The 16,215-nt window shown below is 44.2% G+C and overlaps 1 protein-coding gene across 3 annotated transcripts in view; it reads left to right on the forward strand.

Moving 5' to 3' along the window:
• The window catches only part of NEK4 (NIMA-related kinase 4), a 90,945-nt gene that overhangs the window by 16,478 nt on the left and 58,252 nt on the right, over positions 1-16,215 (forward strand). For 2 of the 3 annotated variants that reach the window (XM_011986203.1, XM_011986205.1), the window contains 10 exons: positions 1,051-1,455; positions 2,230-2,231; positions 6,167-6,234; positions 7,083-7,159; positions 7,963-8,133; positions 8,655-8,804; positions 10,501-10,567; positions 11,341-11,450; positions 13,295-13,383; positions 15,787-15,992. In XM_011986203.1, the coding sequence (XP_011841593.1) occupies positions 1,051-1,455; positions 2,230-2,231; positions 6,167-6,234; positions 7,083-7,159; positions 7,963-8,133; positions 8,655-8,804; positions 10,501-10,567; positions 11,341-11,450; positions 13,295-13,383; positions 15,787-15,992 (1,345 nt within the window). Of the gene's footprint in view, positions 1-1,050; positions 1,456-2,229; positions 2,232-4,838; positions 5,010-5,530; positions 5,681-6,166; positions 6,235-7,082; positions 7,160-7,962; positions 8,134-8,654; positions 8,805-10,500; positions 10,568-11,340; positions 11,451-13,294; positions 13,384-15,786; positions 15,993-16,215 lie in introns of all 3 variants that reach the window. The other variant, XM_011986204.1, reaches the window with a different exon arrangement.

Consider the following 16,215-nt stretch of genomic DNA (forward strand, 5'->3'; position numbering starts at 1 on the left):
CCCAGCAGCATCTCTGGCCACAGTGCCAGTCCTGCCCCTGCTTGCTCCCTGCCCTGTCCTGGCTTATTTCTTTTCTTTTCTGAGACAGGACCTCACTGTGTCAACCAGGCTGGAGCGCAGTGGTGTGATCATGGCTCACTGCAGCCTTGACCTCCCGGCTCAAGCAGTCCTCCCACTCAGGCTTCCAAGTAGCTGGGACTACAGGCACTTGCCACCATGCCCAGCTAATTTTTTGGTATTTTTTTTTATAGAAATGGGGTTTCACCATGTTGCCTAGGCTAGTCTCAAACTCCTGAGCTCAAGTGATCCTCCTGCCTCTGCCTCCCAAAGTACTGAGATGATAGGCGTGAGCTACCACACCTGGCCTGGCTTATTTTACTTAGCATGTTTTCAAGGGTCATTCATGTTTTAGCATGTATCAGAACTTCATTCCTTTTTATGGATTAGAAATATTCCATTGTATGTATTTGCCTTTTTTGTTGTTGTTGAGACAGCGTTTCACTCCTGTTGCCCAGGCTGGAGTGCAATGGCGGGCTCTCGGCTCACTACAACCTCCACTTCCTAGGCTCAAGCAATCCTTCTGCATCAGCCTCCCAAGTAACTGGGACTACAGACATGCACCACCACACCTGGCTAATTTTTGTATTTTTAGTAGAGATGGGATTTCACCATGTTGCCCAGACTGGTCTCGAGCTCCTGGCCTCAAGTGATTTACCTGCTTCGGCATCCCAAACTTCTGGGATTACAGGCGTGAGCCACCGTGCCCGGCAGTATTTACCACATTTTGTTTATCCCTTCATCTGCTGATGGACTTTTGGGTTGTTTCCGCCTTTTGGCTATTTTGAATAAAGCTACTATAAACATTGGTGTACAAATATTTACTTGAGTCCCTGCTTTCAGTTCCTTAGATTACATACTTATGAGTGGAATTGCTGGGTCATATGGTAATTCCATGTTTAACTTTTTGAGGAACCTCTTGTTGCATTTTGAGTTGATTTGGTGTAAGATATGAGGAGTGCTATAATAATTTCCAAACATGTTTTCATTCAGGATGAAGGCAAATGTTTGTCCCAGGAGAAACCCAGGGCCTCTGGTCCCTTGAAGTCACCTGCCAGTCTGAAAGCCCATACCTGCAAACAGGACTTTAGCAATACCACAGAACTAGCCACAATCAGTAAGGTAAATATTGACATCTTACCTGCAAAAGGGAGGGTTTCAGTGAGTGATGACTTCGTTCAGGAGAATCAGCCAAGACACTTGGATGCCTCTAATGAGTTAGGAGGTATATGCAGTATTTCTCAAGTGAAAGAGGAGATGCTTCAGAACAACAGTAAATCCAGTGCCCAGCCTGAAAACCTGATTCCCACGTGGTCCTCTGACATTGTCGCTGGGGAAAAAAATGAACCAGTGAAGCCTCTGCAGCCCCTAATCAAAGAACAAAAGCCAAAGGACCAGGTGAGTGATATGCACACATGAGATATTGGTTTTGGAGAGAAGACTGAAAGTGCAGTTACAAATGTGTGGGTTCTCTTGTCATTTTAGGAAAATCAGTAATTCTATGTATCAGTTTAAACATAGAAGAATATTTGCATCAAACCAAAAAGAAACCCAGTACCCTGTAACAGTCACAGCAACCTGTGCCTCCTGGGTTCAAGTGATTCTCCAGCCTCAGCCTCCTGAATAGCTGGGATTACAAGCATGTGTCACCAGGTCCAGCTAATTTTTGTAGTTTTTCTAGCAGAGATGGGGTTTTACCATGTTGGTCAGGCTGGTCACAAACTTTGACCTCAAGTGATCAGCCTGCCTCGGCCTCCCAAAGTGCTGGGATTATGGGTGTGAGCCACCACGCCCAGCCTTAAGCATCTTTTTATATACTTTGGCCAGTATTTCTCCTTTGGAGAAATAAACTTTGAATTCTTTGCCAATTTTAAAATTGGTTTATCATTTTATTATTGAATTCTGAGAGTTCTTTATTCTAGATACCAGTTCCTTATTAGATACAGCATTTGAAAATATTGTCTCCCGGCCAGGAATGGTGGCTCACACCTGTAATCCCAGCACTGTGGGAGGCTGAGGCAGGAGATCAGGAGTTCAAGACCAGCCTGGCCAACACAGTGAAACCCTGTTTCTACTAAAAATACAAAAGTTAGCCGGGCGTGGTGGTGCATGCCTGTAATTCCAGCTACTCAGGAGGCTGAGGCAGGAGAATCGCTTGAACTTGAGAGGCAGAGGTTGCAGTGAGCTGAGATTGCCCCAGTGCACTCCAGCCTGGGCAACAGAGCAAGACTCCGTCTCAAAAAAACAAAAAAAAGAAAATATTGTCTCCCATCCTCTCCTCCCCTCCCCTCCCCTCTTCCTCTTCTGCAGGTCCTTGCTCTGTTGCTGAGGCTGGAGTGCAGTGATGTGATCTCAGCTCACTGCAGCCTCGGTGTCCTAGGCTCAAGTGATCCTCCAACCTTAGCCTCCCGAGTAGCTGGGACTACAGGCATACACCAGCATGCCTGGCTAATTTTTTCTATTTTTTGTAGAGACAGGGTCTCCCTATGTTGTCTAGGCTGGTCTCAAACTCCTGACTGGGCTCAAATCATCCTCACACCTTGGCCTACCAAAGTGCTGTGATTACGGGTGTGAGCCACTGCGCCTGGCTGAGCATCTACTATGCATCAGACATAGTCCTAAGTACTTTTAGTGTATTCTCTCAGCTAATCCTCAAATAGTAATACAATATGGCTGTGGGTATTAGATCCATTTTTAAATGATGAAACTGGGCTCAGGACAATTAAGTTTCTCACATAAGACTCCATCTAATGCCAAGCTCAATGGTCTTTTTATTGTACTTTTTAGGGTACATCCAAATAACTGATGTTTACTTGGGAAATAAATTTTTATTAAATTGAAATTCATTTAAAACATTTGTTCATTTTCAGAATGGAAAACTTATGAAAAGTTATGAGGAGATTTTTAAAAATAATTGAATCAAACCAGTAGTTTTAGATTAACCACAATTTAAGTGATTTAATTAAAACAATTATTTTTATTTGGAGGAAGAGAAAAAAATCAGAACATTTGGATAACTGATGTCGGCATTTTGTCTTTGCCTGTTAGCATTGCAAATAAACATTCATTTTGAGAAGACAACTCCTCATTATCTTTTTAATTTATTAAAAGATTTTGGCCAGGCGCAGTGGTTCACACCTGTAATCCCAGCACTTTGGGAGGCTGAGGCGGGCGGATCACAAGGGCAGAAGATTGAGACCATCCTGGCTAACATGGTGAAACCCCGTCTCTACTAAAAATACAAAAAAAAATTAGCTGGGCATGGTGGTGGGCGCCTGTAGTCCCAGGTACTCAGGAGACGGAGGCAGGAGAATGGTGTGAACCCAGGAGGCGGAGATTGCAGTGAGCCGAGATCGTGCCATTACACTCCAGCCTGGGCAACAGAGTGAGACACTGTCTCAAACATTACATAAATAAATAAATAAATAAATTTTTTTTTTTGAGACACTCTTGCTGTGTCACCCAGGCTAGAGTACAGTGGTATGATCACGGCTCATGGTAGCCTTGACCTCCTGGACTCATGCAATCCTCTCACCTCAGCCTCCTGGGTAGCTGTGACTACCTGGCATATCACCACATCTGACTTTTTTTTTTTTTTTTAATGGAGATGGAGGTCTCTCTGTGTTGCTCAGGCTGGTCTTGAACTCCTGGCCTCAAGTGGTCTTCCTGACTTGGCTTCCCAGAGTGTCGGGATTACAGGTGTGAGCTACCACACTCAGCTTCTTCTCATTTTCATTGTGTTTAAAAGTAGGCATGGGCCAGGCGCGGTGGCTCAAGCCTGTAATCCCAGCGCTTTGGGAGGCTGAGATGGGCGGATCACAAGGTCAGGAGATCGAGACCATCCTGGCTAACCCGGTGATACCCCGTCTCTACTAAAAAATACAAAAAAAAAACTAATCGGGCGAGGTGGCGGGCGCCTGTAGTCCCAGCTACTCGGGAGGCTAAGGCAGGAGAATGCCGTGAACCCGGGAGGCGGAGCCTGCAGTGAGCCGAGATTGCGCCACTGCACTCCAGCCTGGGCGACAGAGTGAGACTCCGTCTCAAAAAAAAAAAAAAAAGTAGGCATGAAGAGTTTGACCATTTGGATGTTCAAAAGATTATTCATTATTTTGAGTTTTTGTGTGCGTTTGCTTCCTTTTATAATTATTATTTTTTAACTGTTGCATTATGATTTAATTTTATTGCACAAAAATTTGAAATCGTAACTGCTTTTGTTTTCTTTTTCTTTTCTTTTTTTTTTTTTTTGAGATGGAGTCTTATTCTGTCACCCAGGCTGAAGTGCAATGGCGCGATCTCGGCTCACTGCAACCTCTCCCCGCCAGGTTCAAGCAGTTCTCCTGCCTCAGCCTTCTGAGTAGCTGGGATTACAGGTGCCTACCACCATGCCCGGCTACTTTTTGTATTTTTAGTAGAGACGGGGTTTCACCATGTTGGCCAGGCTGATCTTGAACTCCTGACCTCGTGATCCGCCCGCCTCGGCCTCCCAAAGTGCTGGGATTACAGGGGTGAGCCACCATGCCTGGCCCACTTCTTTTGTTTTCTAAGAGGAAGGTTATGTATACCTCTGTATTCAATTCTGCATTGTTATATTTGGACCATATTGTGAACTTTACATTGTGATGGGTCAATTTACAACTTCCAGGTAACACTTTAAATTGCAATATGGAAACAGTTTTTTGAGGAACGTTTTCATGCTAAAGACAAAAACCACTTTTTATGGGCAGCTTACTTTAGTACCAGGTTGCTGCTATACTTTAAAATGTCATTTTATTATTTTTAAGGATCAAGTTACTGGTGAATGTACTATAGAAAAACAGGGCAGAATCCACCCAGATTTACAGCCACACAACTCTGGGTCTGAACCTTCTCTGTCTCGACAGCGACGGCAGAAGAAGAGAGAACAGACTGAGCACAGAGGGGAAAAGAGACAAGTTGGCAGAGATCTCTTTGCTGTAAGTCATTTTGCTTTGGTTTGGGAGGTGGACTTTGGGAAGCTCAGTTTCTATTTAGAGCAATTAACAATTGCCAGAAGGCACATAAGAAATGCAAGGAACATATACAGAAGGGTGACAATGGCAAGATGCTAAATACTAGTTTTCAAATATCAGTGAGTTGGAAGAGAGTAAGGATTTTATCTTCTCCAGCAAAGATGGACAGATCATTTTGAAAGTTAAAGGAATAGGCTAATGAGGGTAAACCTTTGACCCCATCTGTATTGTACTGATGAACAGTTCTTTCTTCAGCTTCTCCACAGAATCATGTTGACATCTCATTTCTTGAAATGACTTCAACAGGTATCCTCTCCATAAGCTTCTTAGATGATTGACTTTTGGCAGAGTCTTTTCAAAAAAAATGCAATGTTTTGAAGATTTTAAGAGCAAACCACTGACACATACATAGGGAACCTGCTGATAGGGGAACATTGGAAGGGGCTGTATATGAAACTGTTAATCTTCTTTTTTAATTATTTAAGTTCCAAGAGTCGCCTCCTCGAGTTTTGCCTTCTCATCCCATTGTTGGGAAAGTGGACATCACATCAATACAAAAAGAGGCTGAAAACCAGTGTAGAGTGGTCACTGGGTCTGTGAGCAGTTCAAGGAGCAGTGCGATGTCATCATCAAAGGTTTGTGGGAACATATGTTGGATTTTTAAAAACCTTATAGTCAGGTGTGGTGGCTCATGCATGTAATCCGAGTACTTTGGGAGGCTGAAGCAAGAGGATCAGTTGAGCCCAGGAGTTCAAGACTGGCCTGGGCAATATAGTGAGACCTTGTCTCTACAAAAAATTTAAAAATTAGTAAAATGTGGTGGCACATGCCTATAGTCCCAGCTACTATGAGGCCAAGGTGGGAGGATGGCTTGAACTCAAAAGGCAGAGGTTAAGGTGAGCCGAGATCATGCCACTGTACTTCAGCCTGGTACAGCACTGTACAGAGCGAGAAGCTGTCTCAAAGCAAAACCCTCCAAAACCTTCTTATTGGTTGTAAAATCTTGTGTATATTATGAAGTTTTGTATTAAAACATCTTAGCTCTGCTTCTTGCCAAACACTGGAAGGGACAGATGGGACAGATATGATCTCGGCAGAATCTTTTTTTTTTTGAGATGGAGTCTCACTCTGTTGCCCAGACTGGAGTGTAGTGGCATGATCTTGGCTCACTGCAACCTCCGCCTCCTGGGTTCAAGCAATTCTTCTGCCTCCGCCTCCCCAGTAGCTGGAACTACAGGTGCCAGCCACCACGCTTGTCTAATTTTTGTATTTTATTAGAGATGGGGTTTTGCCATGTTGGCCAGGCTTGTCTCAAACTCCTGACCTCAGATGATCCACCTGCCCCAGCCTCCCAAAGTGCTAGGATTACAGGTGTGAGCCACCGCACCCAGCCTCAGCAGAATCTTTGATTGAAATGGACAGATTCTGTGGTTTCAGAGATGGTCACTTCCAGTGAATTAAAGAAACCAAGTAGGCTGGGCAAGGTGGCTCACGCCTGTAATCCCAGCACTTTGGGAGGCCGAGACAGGCGGATCACGAGGTCAGGAGATGAAGACCATCCTGGCTAACACGATGAAACCCCGTCTCTACTAAAAAATATAAAAAATTAGCCAGGCGTGGTGGCGGGCGCCTGTAGTCCCAGCTGCTCGGGAGGCTGAGGCAGGAGAATGGCATGAACCCGGGAGGCAGAGCTTGCAGTGAGCTGAGATCGGGCCACACTGCATCCCAGCCTGGGCTACAGAGCAAGACTCCATCTCAAAAAAAACAAAAAAAAAACAAAAAAACCCCCCAGAAACCAAGTAGATTCTGAATATGGCAAATGTGAAAGTCCCCATTTGCCCTTCTAAAAATGAGCACCTCCCAGAAACGAGGGCTGTGATCATTTCTCGCTAGTAGCTATAACCCTGCTGTGGGCTGGTTTCCAGTGGACACTCCTGTAAGTCCAGTGCAAGACCTTTTTTTTTTTTGGTCTTGCTCTGTCACCCAGGCTGGAGTACAATGGCGCGATCTCAGCTCACTACAACCACCGCCTCCCAGATTCAAGCAATTCTCCTGCATCAGCCTCCCGAGTAGCTGGGATTATAGGCATGTGCCACCATGCTCGGCTAATTTTTGTATTTTTAGTAGAGATGGGGTTTCACCATGTTGGTCGGTCTGGCCTTGAACTCCTGACCCCATGATCTGCCCACCTCAGCCTCCCAGAGTGTTGAGATTACAAGTGTGAGCCACCGCATCCAGCTGAGACCTTTTTCTTAATGCTGGATGATACATCAGGGATTGTATAAGAATAGCAAGTAGGAATGGAAGTGACTCTGTGACTTCTTCTTGCCAAACACTGGAAGGGACAGATGGGACAGATATGATCTCGGCAGAATCTTTTTTTTTTTGAGATGGAGTCTCACTCTGTTGCCCAGACTGGAGTGTAGTGGCATGATCTTGGCTCACTGCAACCTCCGCCTCCTGGGTTCAAGCAATTCTTCTGCCTCCGCCTCCCTGGGATTATAGGCATGTGCCACCATGCTCGGCTAATTTTTGTATTTTTAGTAGAGATGGGGTTTCACCATGTTGGTCAGGCTGGTCTCAACTTCTGACCTAAAGTGATCCGCCCGCCTCGGCCTCCCAAAGTGCTGGGATTACAGGGGTGAGCCACCATGCCTGGCCCACTTCTTTTGTTTTCTAAGAGGAAGGTTATGTATACCTCTGTATTCAATTCTGCATTGTTATATTTGGACCATATTGTGAACTTTACATTGTGATGGGTCAATTTACAACTTCCAGGTAACACTTTAAATTGCAATATGGAAACAGTTTTTTGAGGAACGTTTTCATGCTAAAGACAAAAACCACTTTTTATGGGCAGCTTACTTTAGTACCAGGTTGCTGCTATACTTTAAAATGTCATTTTATTATTTTTAAGGATCAAGTTACTGGTGAATGTACTATAGAAAAACAGGGCAGAATCCACCCAGATTTACAGCCACACAACTCTGGGTCTGAACCTTCTCTGTCTCGACAGCGACGGCAGAAGAAGAGAGAACAGACTGAGCACAGAGGGGAAAAGAGACAAGTTGGCAGAGATCTCTTTGCTGTAAGTCATTTTGCTTTGGTTTGGGAGGTGGACTTTGGGAAGCTCAGTTTCTATTTAGAGCAATTAACAATTGCCAGAAGGCACATAAGAAATGCAAGGAACATATACAGAAGGGTGACAATGGCAAGATGCTAAATACTAGTTTTCAAATATCAGTGAGTTGGAAGAGAGTAAGGATTTTATCTTCTCCAGCAAAGATGGACAGATCATTTTGAAAGTTAAAGGAATAGGCTAATGAGGGTAAACCTTTGACCCCATCTGTATTGTACTGATGAACAGTTCTTTCTTCAGCTTCTCCACAGAATCATGTTGACATCTCATTTCTTGAAATGACTTCAACAGGTATCCTCTCCATAAGCTTCTTAGATGATTGACTTTTGGCAGAGTCTTTTCAAAAAAAATGCAATGTTTTGAAGATTTTAAGAGCAAACCACTGACACATACATAGGGAACCTGCTGATAGGGGAACATTGGAAGGGGCTGTATATGAAACTGTTAATCTTCTTTTTTAATTATTTAAGTTCCAAGAGTCGCCTCCTCGAGTTTTGCCTTCTCATCCCATTGTTGGGAAAGTGGACATCACATCAATACAAAAAGAGGCTGAAAACCAGTGTAGAGTGGTCAGTGGGTCTGTGAGCAGTTCAAGGAGCAGTGCGATGTCATCATCAAAGGTTTGTGGGAACATATGTTGGATTTTTAAAAACCTTATAGTCAGGTGTGGTGGCTCATGCATGTAATCCGAGTACTTTGGGAGGCTGAAGCAAGAGGATCAGTTGAGCCCAGGAGTTCAAGACTGGCCTGGGCAATATAGTGAGACCTTGTCTCTACAAAAAATTTAAAAATTAGTAAAATGTGGTGGCACATGCCTATAGTCCCAGCTACTATGAGGCCAAGGTGGGAGGATGGCTTGAACTCAAAAGGCAGAGGTTAAGGTGAGCCGAGATCATGCCACTGTACTTCAGCCTGGTACAGCACTGTACAGAGCGAGAAGCTGTCTCAAAGCAAAACCCTCCAAAACCTTCTTATTGGTTGTAAAATCTTGTGTATATTATGAAGTTTTGTATTAAAACATCTTAGCTCTGCTTCTTGCCAAACACTGGAAGGGACAGATGGGACAGATATGATCTCGGCAGAATCTTTTTTTTTTTGAGATGGAGTCTCACTCTGTTGCCCAGACTGGAGTGTAGTGGCATGATCTTGGCTCACTGCAACCTCCGCCTCCTGGGTTCAAGCAATTCTTCTGCCTCCGCCTCCCCAGTAGCTGGAACTACAGGTGCCAGCCACCACGCTTGTCTAATTTTTGTATTTTATTAGAGATGGGGTTTTGCCATGTTGGCCAGGCTTGTCTCAAACTCCTGACCTCAGATGATCCACCTGCCCCAGCCTCCCAAAGTGCTAGGATTACAGGTGTGAGCCACCGCACCCAGCCTCAGCAGAATCTTTGATTGAAATGGACAGATTCTGTGGTTTCAGAGATGGTCACTTCCAGTGAATTAAAGAAACCAAGTAGGCTGGGCAAGGTGGCTCACGCCTGTAATCCCAGCACTTTGGGAGGCCGAGACAGGCGGATCACGAGGTCAGGAGATGAAGACCATCCTGGCTAACACGATGAAACCCCGTCTCTACTAAAAAATATAAAAAATTAGCCAGGCGTGGTGGCGGGCGCCTGTAGTCCCAGCTGCTCGGGAGGCTGAGGCAGGAGAATGGCATGAACCCGGGAGGCAGAGCTTGCAGTGAGCTGAGATCGGGCCACACTGCATCCCAGCCTGGGCTACAGAGCAAGACTCCATCTCAAAAAAAACAAAAAAAAAACAAAAAAACCCCCCAGAAACCAAGTAGATTCTGAATATGGCAAATGTGAAAGTCCCCATTTGCCCTTCTAAAAATGAGCACCTCCCAGAAACGAGGGCTGTGATCATTTCTCGCTAGTAGCTATAACCCTGCTGTGGGCTGGTTTCCAGTGGACACTCCTGTAAGTCCAGTGCAAGACCTTTTTTTTTTTTGGTCTTGCTCTGTCACCCAGGCTGGAGTACAATGGCGCGATCTCAGCTCACTACAACCACCGCCTCCCAGATTCAAGCAATTCTCCTGCATCAGCCTCCCGAGTAGCTGGGATTATAGGCATGTGCCACCATGCTCGGCTAATTTTTGTATTTTTAGTAGAGATGGGGTTTCACCATGTTGGTCGGTCTGGCCTTGAACTCCTGACCCCATGATCTGCCCACCTCAGCCTCCCAGAGTGTTGAGATTACAAGTGTGAGCCACCGCATCCAGCTGAGACCTTTTTCTTAATGCTGGATGATACATCAGGGATTGTATAAGAATAGCAAGTAGGAATGGAAGTGACTCTGTGACTTTCTTTTAAAGGATCGACCATTATCAGCCAGAGAGAGGAGGCGACTAAAGCAGTCACAGGAAGAAATATCCTCTTCAGGTAAAGTTGACTTCTTTTCTTCATCTAATTGGCAGTTAGAGGTATAGTCCGTGGACAGAAGCACTGGTTCTGACTATGAGAAGTTGAAACTTTCCAGCAGCAGTAAAATATGTAGGAAATTGATTTGGAAAAGATTTTGAAATTTCTTAGTCAAGCCTTTTAAGAAATCATCATAGGGTGTTGAATCTGGTTCAAATATCAGCGGAAGGGGATGTTAAAGAAATAACAAGAGGGCTTTGAGTGGCAGTAACTCTTGGGAGGTTTCAGACCAGAAATCAAGTGAATGTTTAACTTTTTTCCATGTCCAGTGTCCACTAGTCAGTGAATTGCTCTCATCTTAGGAACAGAGGGAGGTTGCTGGGGGAGTGGTGCTGCCCTAGGCTGAGGGCTATCATTCTTTTTATTATTTTTTAAAGATAGTACTAGCAGTTTCCATTTACTGAATGCTGACCATGTCTTAGGCATTATGGTAAACATATTAAGGGTATTATTTCATATTTACAGTAATTGCCAAAATATGCATTATTATCACCATTTTGCAGCTGAGGAAACAGAGGCTCTGAGGAGTTAAGTAACTTGCCCAAGGTCCCAGAACTGGTGGACCCAGAGCTAAGATTTCAACTGAAGTGTCAGACACCAGAGTAATGATAAATATGCTGTTTGAGTTACTTTTGGGCCAGCTCTTGCTGGGGTACGTTCCATACCAAATACAAAGCCTTCTTCAATTGGGGCAGCCCACCACAAACAACTACTGGGTATGTTTGCTTTTTCAGGCCCTTCAGTGAGGAAAGCTTCTCTGAGTGTAGCAGGGCAAGGAAAACCCCAGGAGGAAGACCAGCCCACGCCCGCCCGACGGCTCTCCTCTGACTGCAGTGTCACTCAGGTGCATTACGTACTCCTAAGAGAGAAGGTGGACAGTCTACTTCTGGCAGGCCTAATGCAGTAAACCTTTTAAATGTCAGCTCCATTTATTTTTGGGACAGGGCCAGCTTATTACATCTTTTCACTCTTGATAAAGAAAGGAACTGGTAAATAATAGTCAAAAGGATTATGTTTGACCCATTAAGGAAATAAATTTTTCAGGTACTCTTATAAACAATTGATAGCCTAATTGAAGATATTTCTTAGGTTGGTCTTTAAAACAGGACTTCCTGGCCTGATGCAGTGGCTCATGCTTATAATACTAGCACTTTGGGAGGCCAAGGTGAGAAGATTGCTTTAGCCCAGGAGTTTGAGATCAATCTGGGCAACATAGCTGGACCCTGTCTCTAAGAAAAAAAAAAATTACCTGGCAAGGTGGCGCACACTTGTAGTCCCAGCAACTCAGGGGGCTGAGGTGGAAGGATCACTTGAGCCCAGGAGGTCAAGGCTACAGTGAGTTGTGTTCATACCACTGTGCTTTAGCCTGGGTGACAGAGCAAGACCCTGTCTCAAAAATATAAATAAATAAGTAAACAGAACTTTCTAAGGACTTGCACTAGGCAACACTTTGCTCAGTCTGCTGTGATACCAACATACCCATCTGTGTTGCCAGATTCGAGTCTCACTTGCTAATCATTCCTCAGTTTCTTATTTGTGTCAATGTAGTTTACCTTCTTGCCTGTAGATGATGTAGGGACACCATCTTTTGGCTAAATGGGTAATTGCTAGGTTTCTAACCCATGCTCACCTCTCTGTATAATACTCTGGGAATTTTTCCTGCTCTTTGAAAGTAATGGATGTATTATTTCTTTAACTGTATCATTTAGTTATTTCACTAATAGAGGCTGCCTTCCATATCCCAGAGTTGTAAGGTCTATGTGTATTATTAGGTAATCCTTTAAAGCACTTTAACAGTCTCACATTAAGAGCAAGCTGAAGCTGGGCATGGTGGCTTGTGGCTGTTATCCCAGCTACTTGGAAGGCCAAGGAAGGAGGATTGCTTGAGCCCAGGAGTTTGTGGCCAGCCTGGGCAACATAGTGACACCCCTGTATCAAAAAACAAAAACAAAAACAAAAAAACAGGCAAGCTGAGGTTGCTTAGGTAATTTAAAATGCCAACATTCCTATAGAGCAAGCTCTCTGCTTAGGAGTTGATACGCCGGAACTAGCCATCCACTCTCCTCTGGAAATTTCTTCACAGCTGAGACTCTTGTAAAACTTCACCTTGGCCAGGCGCAGTGGCTCATGCCTGTAATCTCAGCACTTTGGGAGGCCGAGGTGGGCAGATCATGAGGTCAGGAGTTCAAGACACCCTGGCCAAAATGGTGAAACCCTGTCTCTACTAAAAATACAAAAATTAGCTGGGCATTGTGGCACGTGCCTGTAATCTCAGCTACTTGGGAGACTGAGGCAGGAACATTGCTTGAACCAGAGAGTCAGAAGTTGCTATGAGCCAAGATCGTGCCACTGCACTCCAGCCTGGCGACAGAGCAAGACTCTGTCTCAAAAAAAAAAAAACCAAAAAAAAAAACAAATAAAAACAAAAACAAACAAAACTTCACCTGATGTTCTTCAGTTATTCTTGTGAACTTTATAAGTGAACTGGGATATCATATGGGTAAAATCAGTTTTTGTGCTTTTTTTTGCCACAAATCATATGGGAACAATTTTTGTATTTGTTAGATTCTCCTGCTGTATTGCACCTAGGAACATATTGTGTCTAGTTGTTGCATCTAAGACTGGTTCAAGTATCACATTCTGGTTGTGTTGTCATGTAGAATTTTATGTCTTCCAAACATTTAATAGGAAAGGAAACTGATTCATTGTCTGTCTGAGGATGAGTTAAGTTCTTCTACAAGTTCAACTGATAAGTCAGATGGGGATTGCAGGGAAGGGTAAGTTCTTGTTTTTCTGTCTCCCTTTATAAACTATTTCTTTTTTAATGAATATTAAATGTACATTTTCAGTAGTATTCAGATATCTAGTATTCCCACTGATAAAATTATAAATGGTTTGTGGCATATGCTGGAGCTAAAAAGTCTCTTTTTTTTTTTTTGAGACGGAGTCTCGCTCTGTGGCCCAGGCTGGAGTGCAGTGGCCGGATCTCAGCTCACTGCAAGCTCCGCCTCCTGGGTTTACGTCATTCTCCTGCCTCAGCCTCCCGAGTAGCTGGGACTACAGGTGCCCGCCACCTCGCCCGGCTAGTTTTTTGTATTTTTTTTAGTAGAGACGGGGTTTCACCGTGTTAGCCAGGATGGTCTCGATCTCCTGACCTCGTGATCCGCCCGTCTCGGCCTCCCAAAGTGCTGGGATTACAGGCTTGAGCCACCGCGCCCGGCCTCTTTTTTTTTTTTTGAGACGGAGTTTCGCTCTTGTTGCCCAGGCTGGAGTGCAGTGGCATGATCTCAGCTCACTGCAACCTCTGCCTCCTGGGTTCAAGCGATTCTTCTGCCTCAGCCTCCCTAGTAGCTGGGATTACAGGCATGTGCCACCACGTCTGGCTAATTTTGTATTTTTAGTAGAAACAGGGTTTCTCCATGTTGGTCAGGCTGGTCTCAACTTCTGACCTAAGGTGATCCGCCCGCCTTGGCCTCCCAAAGTGCTGAGATTACAGGTGTGAACTAATCTGGCCAAAAATGTGTCTTCTATGCACATGTCTGATTTTCTTTTCTTTTTTTTTTTTTTTTGATGGAGTCTTGCTCTGTCACCCAGGCTGGAGTGCAGTGGCGCGATCTCGGCTCGCTGTAACCTCTGCCTCCCAGGTTCCAGCAATTCTCCTGCCTCAGCCTCCCGAGTAGCTGGGACTACGGGCGCGTACCACCACACCCTGCTAATATTTTGTATTTTTAGTAGAGATGGGGTTTCACCATATTAGCCAGGATGGTCTCGATTTCCTGACCTTGTGATCCACCCGCCTCGGCCTCCCAAAGTGCTGGGATTACAGGCGTGAGCCACCACGCCTGGCCTGGCCGTTATTTCTTCACATTTTTTTTTTTTTTGACTTCTTTCTGCCCTCTTAGGGATTCTAATTACATGTATATTAGACTCCTTAAATTTGTGCCACAGCTCACTGATGCTCTGTTTATTTTTATGTTTTTAAAAAATATTTTATTTTTTATTTATTTTTTTTTTTTGAGACAGAGTCTTACTCTGTCGTCCAGACTGGAGTGCAGTGGCATGATTTCGGTTCACTACAACCTCTGCCTCCCAGGTTCAAGCGATTCTCCTGTATCAGCCCCCCGGCCCCCCCGGCCCCGAGTAGCTGGGATTACAGGCACGCGCCACAACACCCGGCTACATTTTTGTATTTTTAGTAGAAACCGGGTTTCACCATATTGGCCAGGCTGGTCTTGAACTCCTGACCTCAGGTGATCCGCCTGCCTAGGCCTCCCAGAATGCTGGTATTACAGGCATGAGCCGCTGCACCTGGCTTATTTTTACTTTTTTTCTGTTTCACATTTCATAGATTCTATTGCTATGTCTTTGAGTTAATTAATCTTTTCTTCTGCAATGTCTAATCTGTTAATCCTATCCCGTGTATTTAATATATTGTATCTTTCATTTCTAGAAATTTGATTTGGGTCTTTTTAAAATATCTTAGTGTCTCCTTAACATGTTCATGTTTTCTTCTACCTTGGCCATATGGAATATATTTATACTACCCATTTTAATGTCCTCATTTATTCTATCGGTTGTGTCATATTTGGGTATGTTTCTATTAACTGATTTCTTTCTCTTCACAAATGCATGATATTTTCCTGCTTCTTTGCATATCTGGTTATTTTTGATGGGAGGCTAGATACTGAATTTTACCTCATTGGAAGCTGGTATTTTGTGTTTAACTGTTCTTGAGCTTTGTACTTGAGTGTGGTTAAGTTACTTTGAAACAGGCAGAATTTATACACAGAATCTGGGGCTGTTTCTTTTAGACTGTCTCCAAGGTTCCTCTGTCACTTTCTAGTGACAGTGGTTGTTCTGAACTCTCCTTTCTGTAGGCCAGAAAGATTGTGAGTTCTCTTGTACTTTGATCTGCCCATGCCCTGCCCTCAGGCTAAAAGGTGTTGACTCTTCTCCCAGATCTGCCTGCAGATTTTGTTTATTCTGCATTGCCTTTACATTGTTGAGTTTTGTATTTTGTCTAGAGTTTGTAGTTGTTATTTGCGGAAGTGTCAGGTCAGTCTGTAGGAGCTTACTTGGACATTTCAAAGCAGAACTCCCTAAAGGTTTTGCGTGTGATTTTTTAACGAAAAATTCTCATGAAGTCAATTAAATAACAGAGGGATACTTTTTTCCCCCAGGAAAGGTCAGACAAATGAAATTAATGCCTTGGTACAATTGATGACTCAGACTCTGAAACTGGATTCTAAAGAGAGCTGTGAAGATGTCCCGGTAGCAAACCCAGTGTCAGAATTCAAACTTCATCGGAAATATCGGGACACACTGATACTTCATGGGAAGGTTGCAGAAGAGGCAGAGGAAATCCATTTTAAAGAGCTGCCTTCAGGTGATCAGCTTATTATTATTTTTTATTTTTTAGATGGAGTCTCACTCTGTCACCCAGGCTGGAGTACAGTAGCGTGATCTTGGCTCACTGCAACCTCCGCTTCCTGGGTTCAAGAGATTCTCCTGCTTCAGCCTCCTGAGTAGTTGGGACTACAGGCATGCACCACCATACCCGGCTAATTTTTGTATTTTTGGTAGAAACAGGGTTTCACCATGTTGGCCAG

The sequence above is a fragment of the Mandrillus leucophaeus genome, unplaced genomic scaffold (assembly GCF_000951045.1).
Source record: "Mandrillus leucophaeus isolate KB7577 unplaced genomic scaffold, Mleu.le_1.0 Scaffold296, whole genome shotgun sequence".
NCBI classification, from domain to species: Eukaryota; Metazoa; Chordata; class Mammalia; order Primates; family Cercopithecidae; genus Mandrillus; species Mandrillus leucophaeus.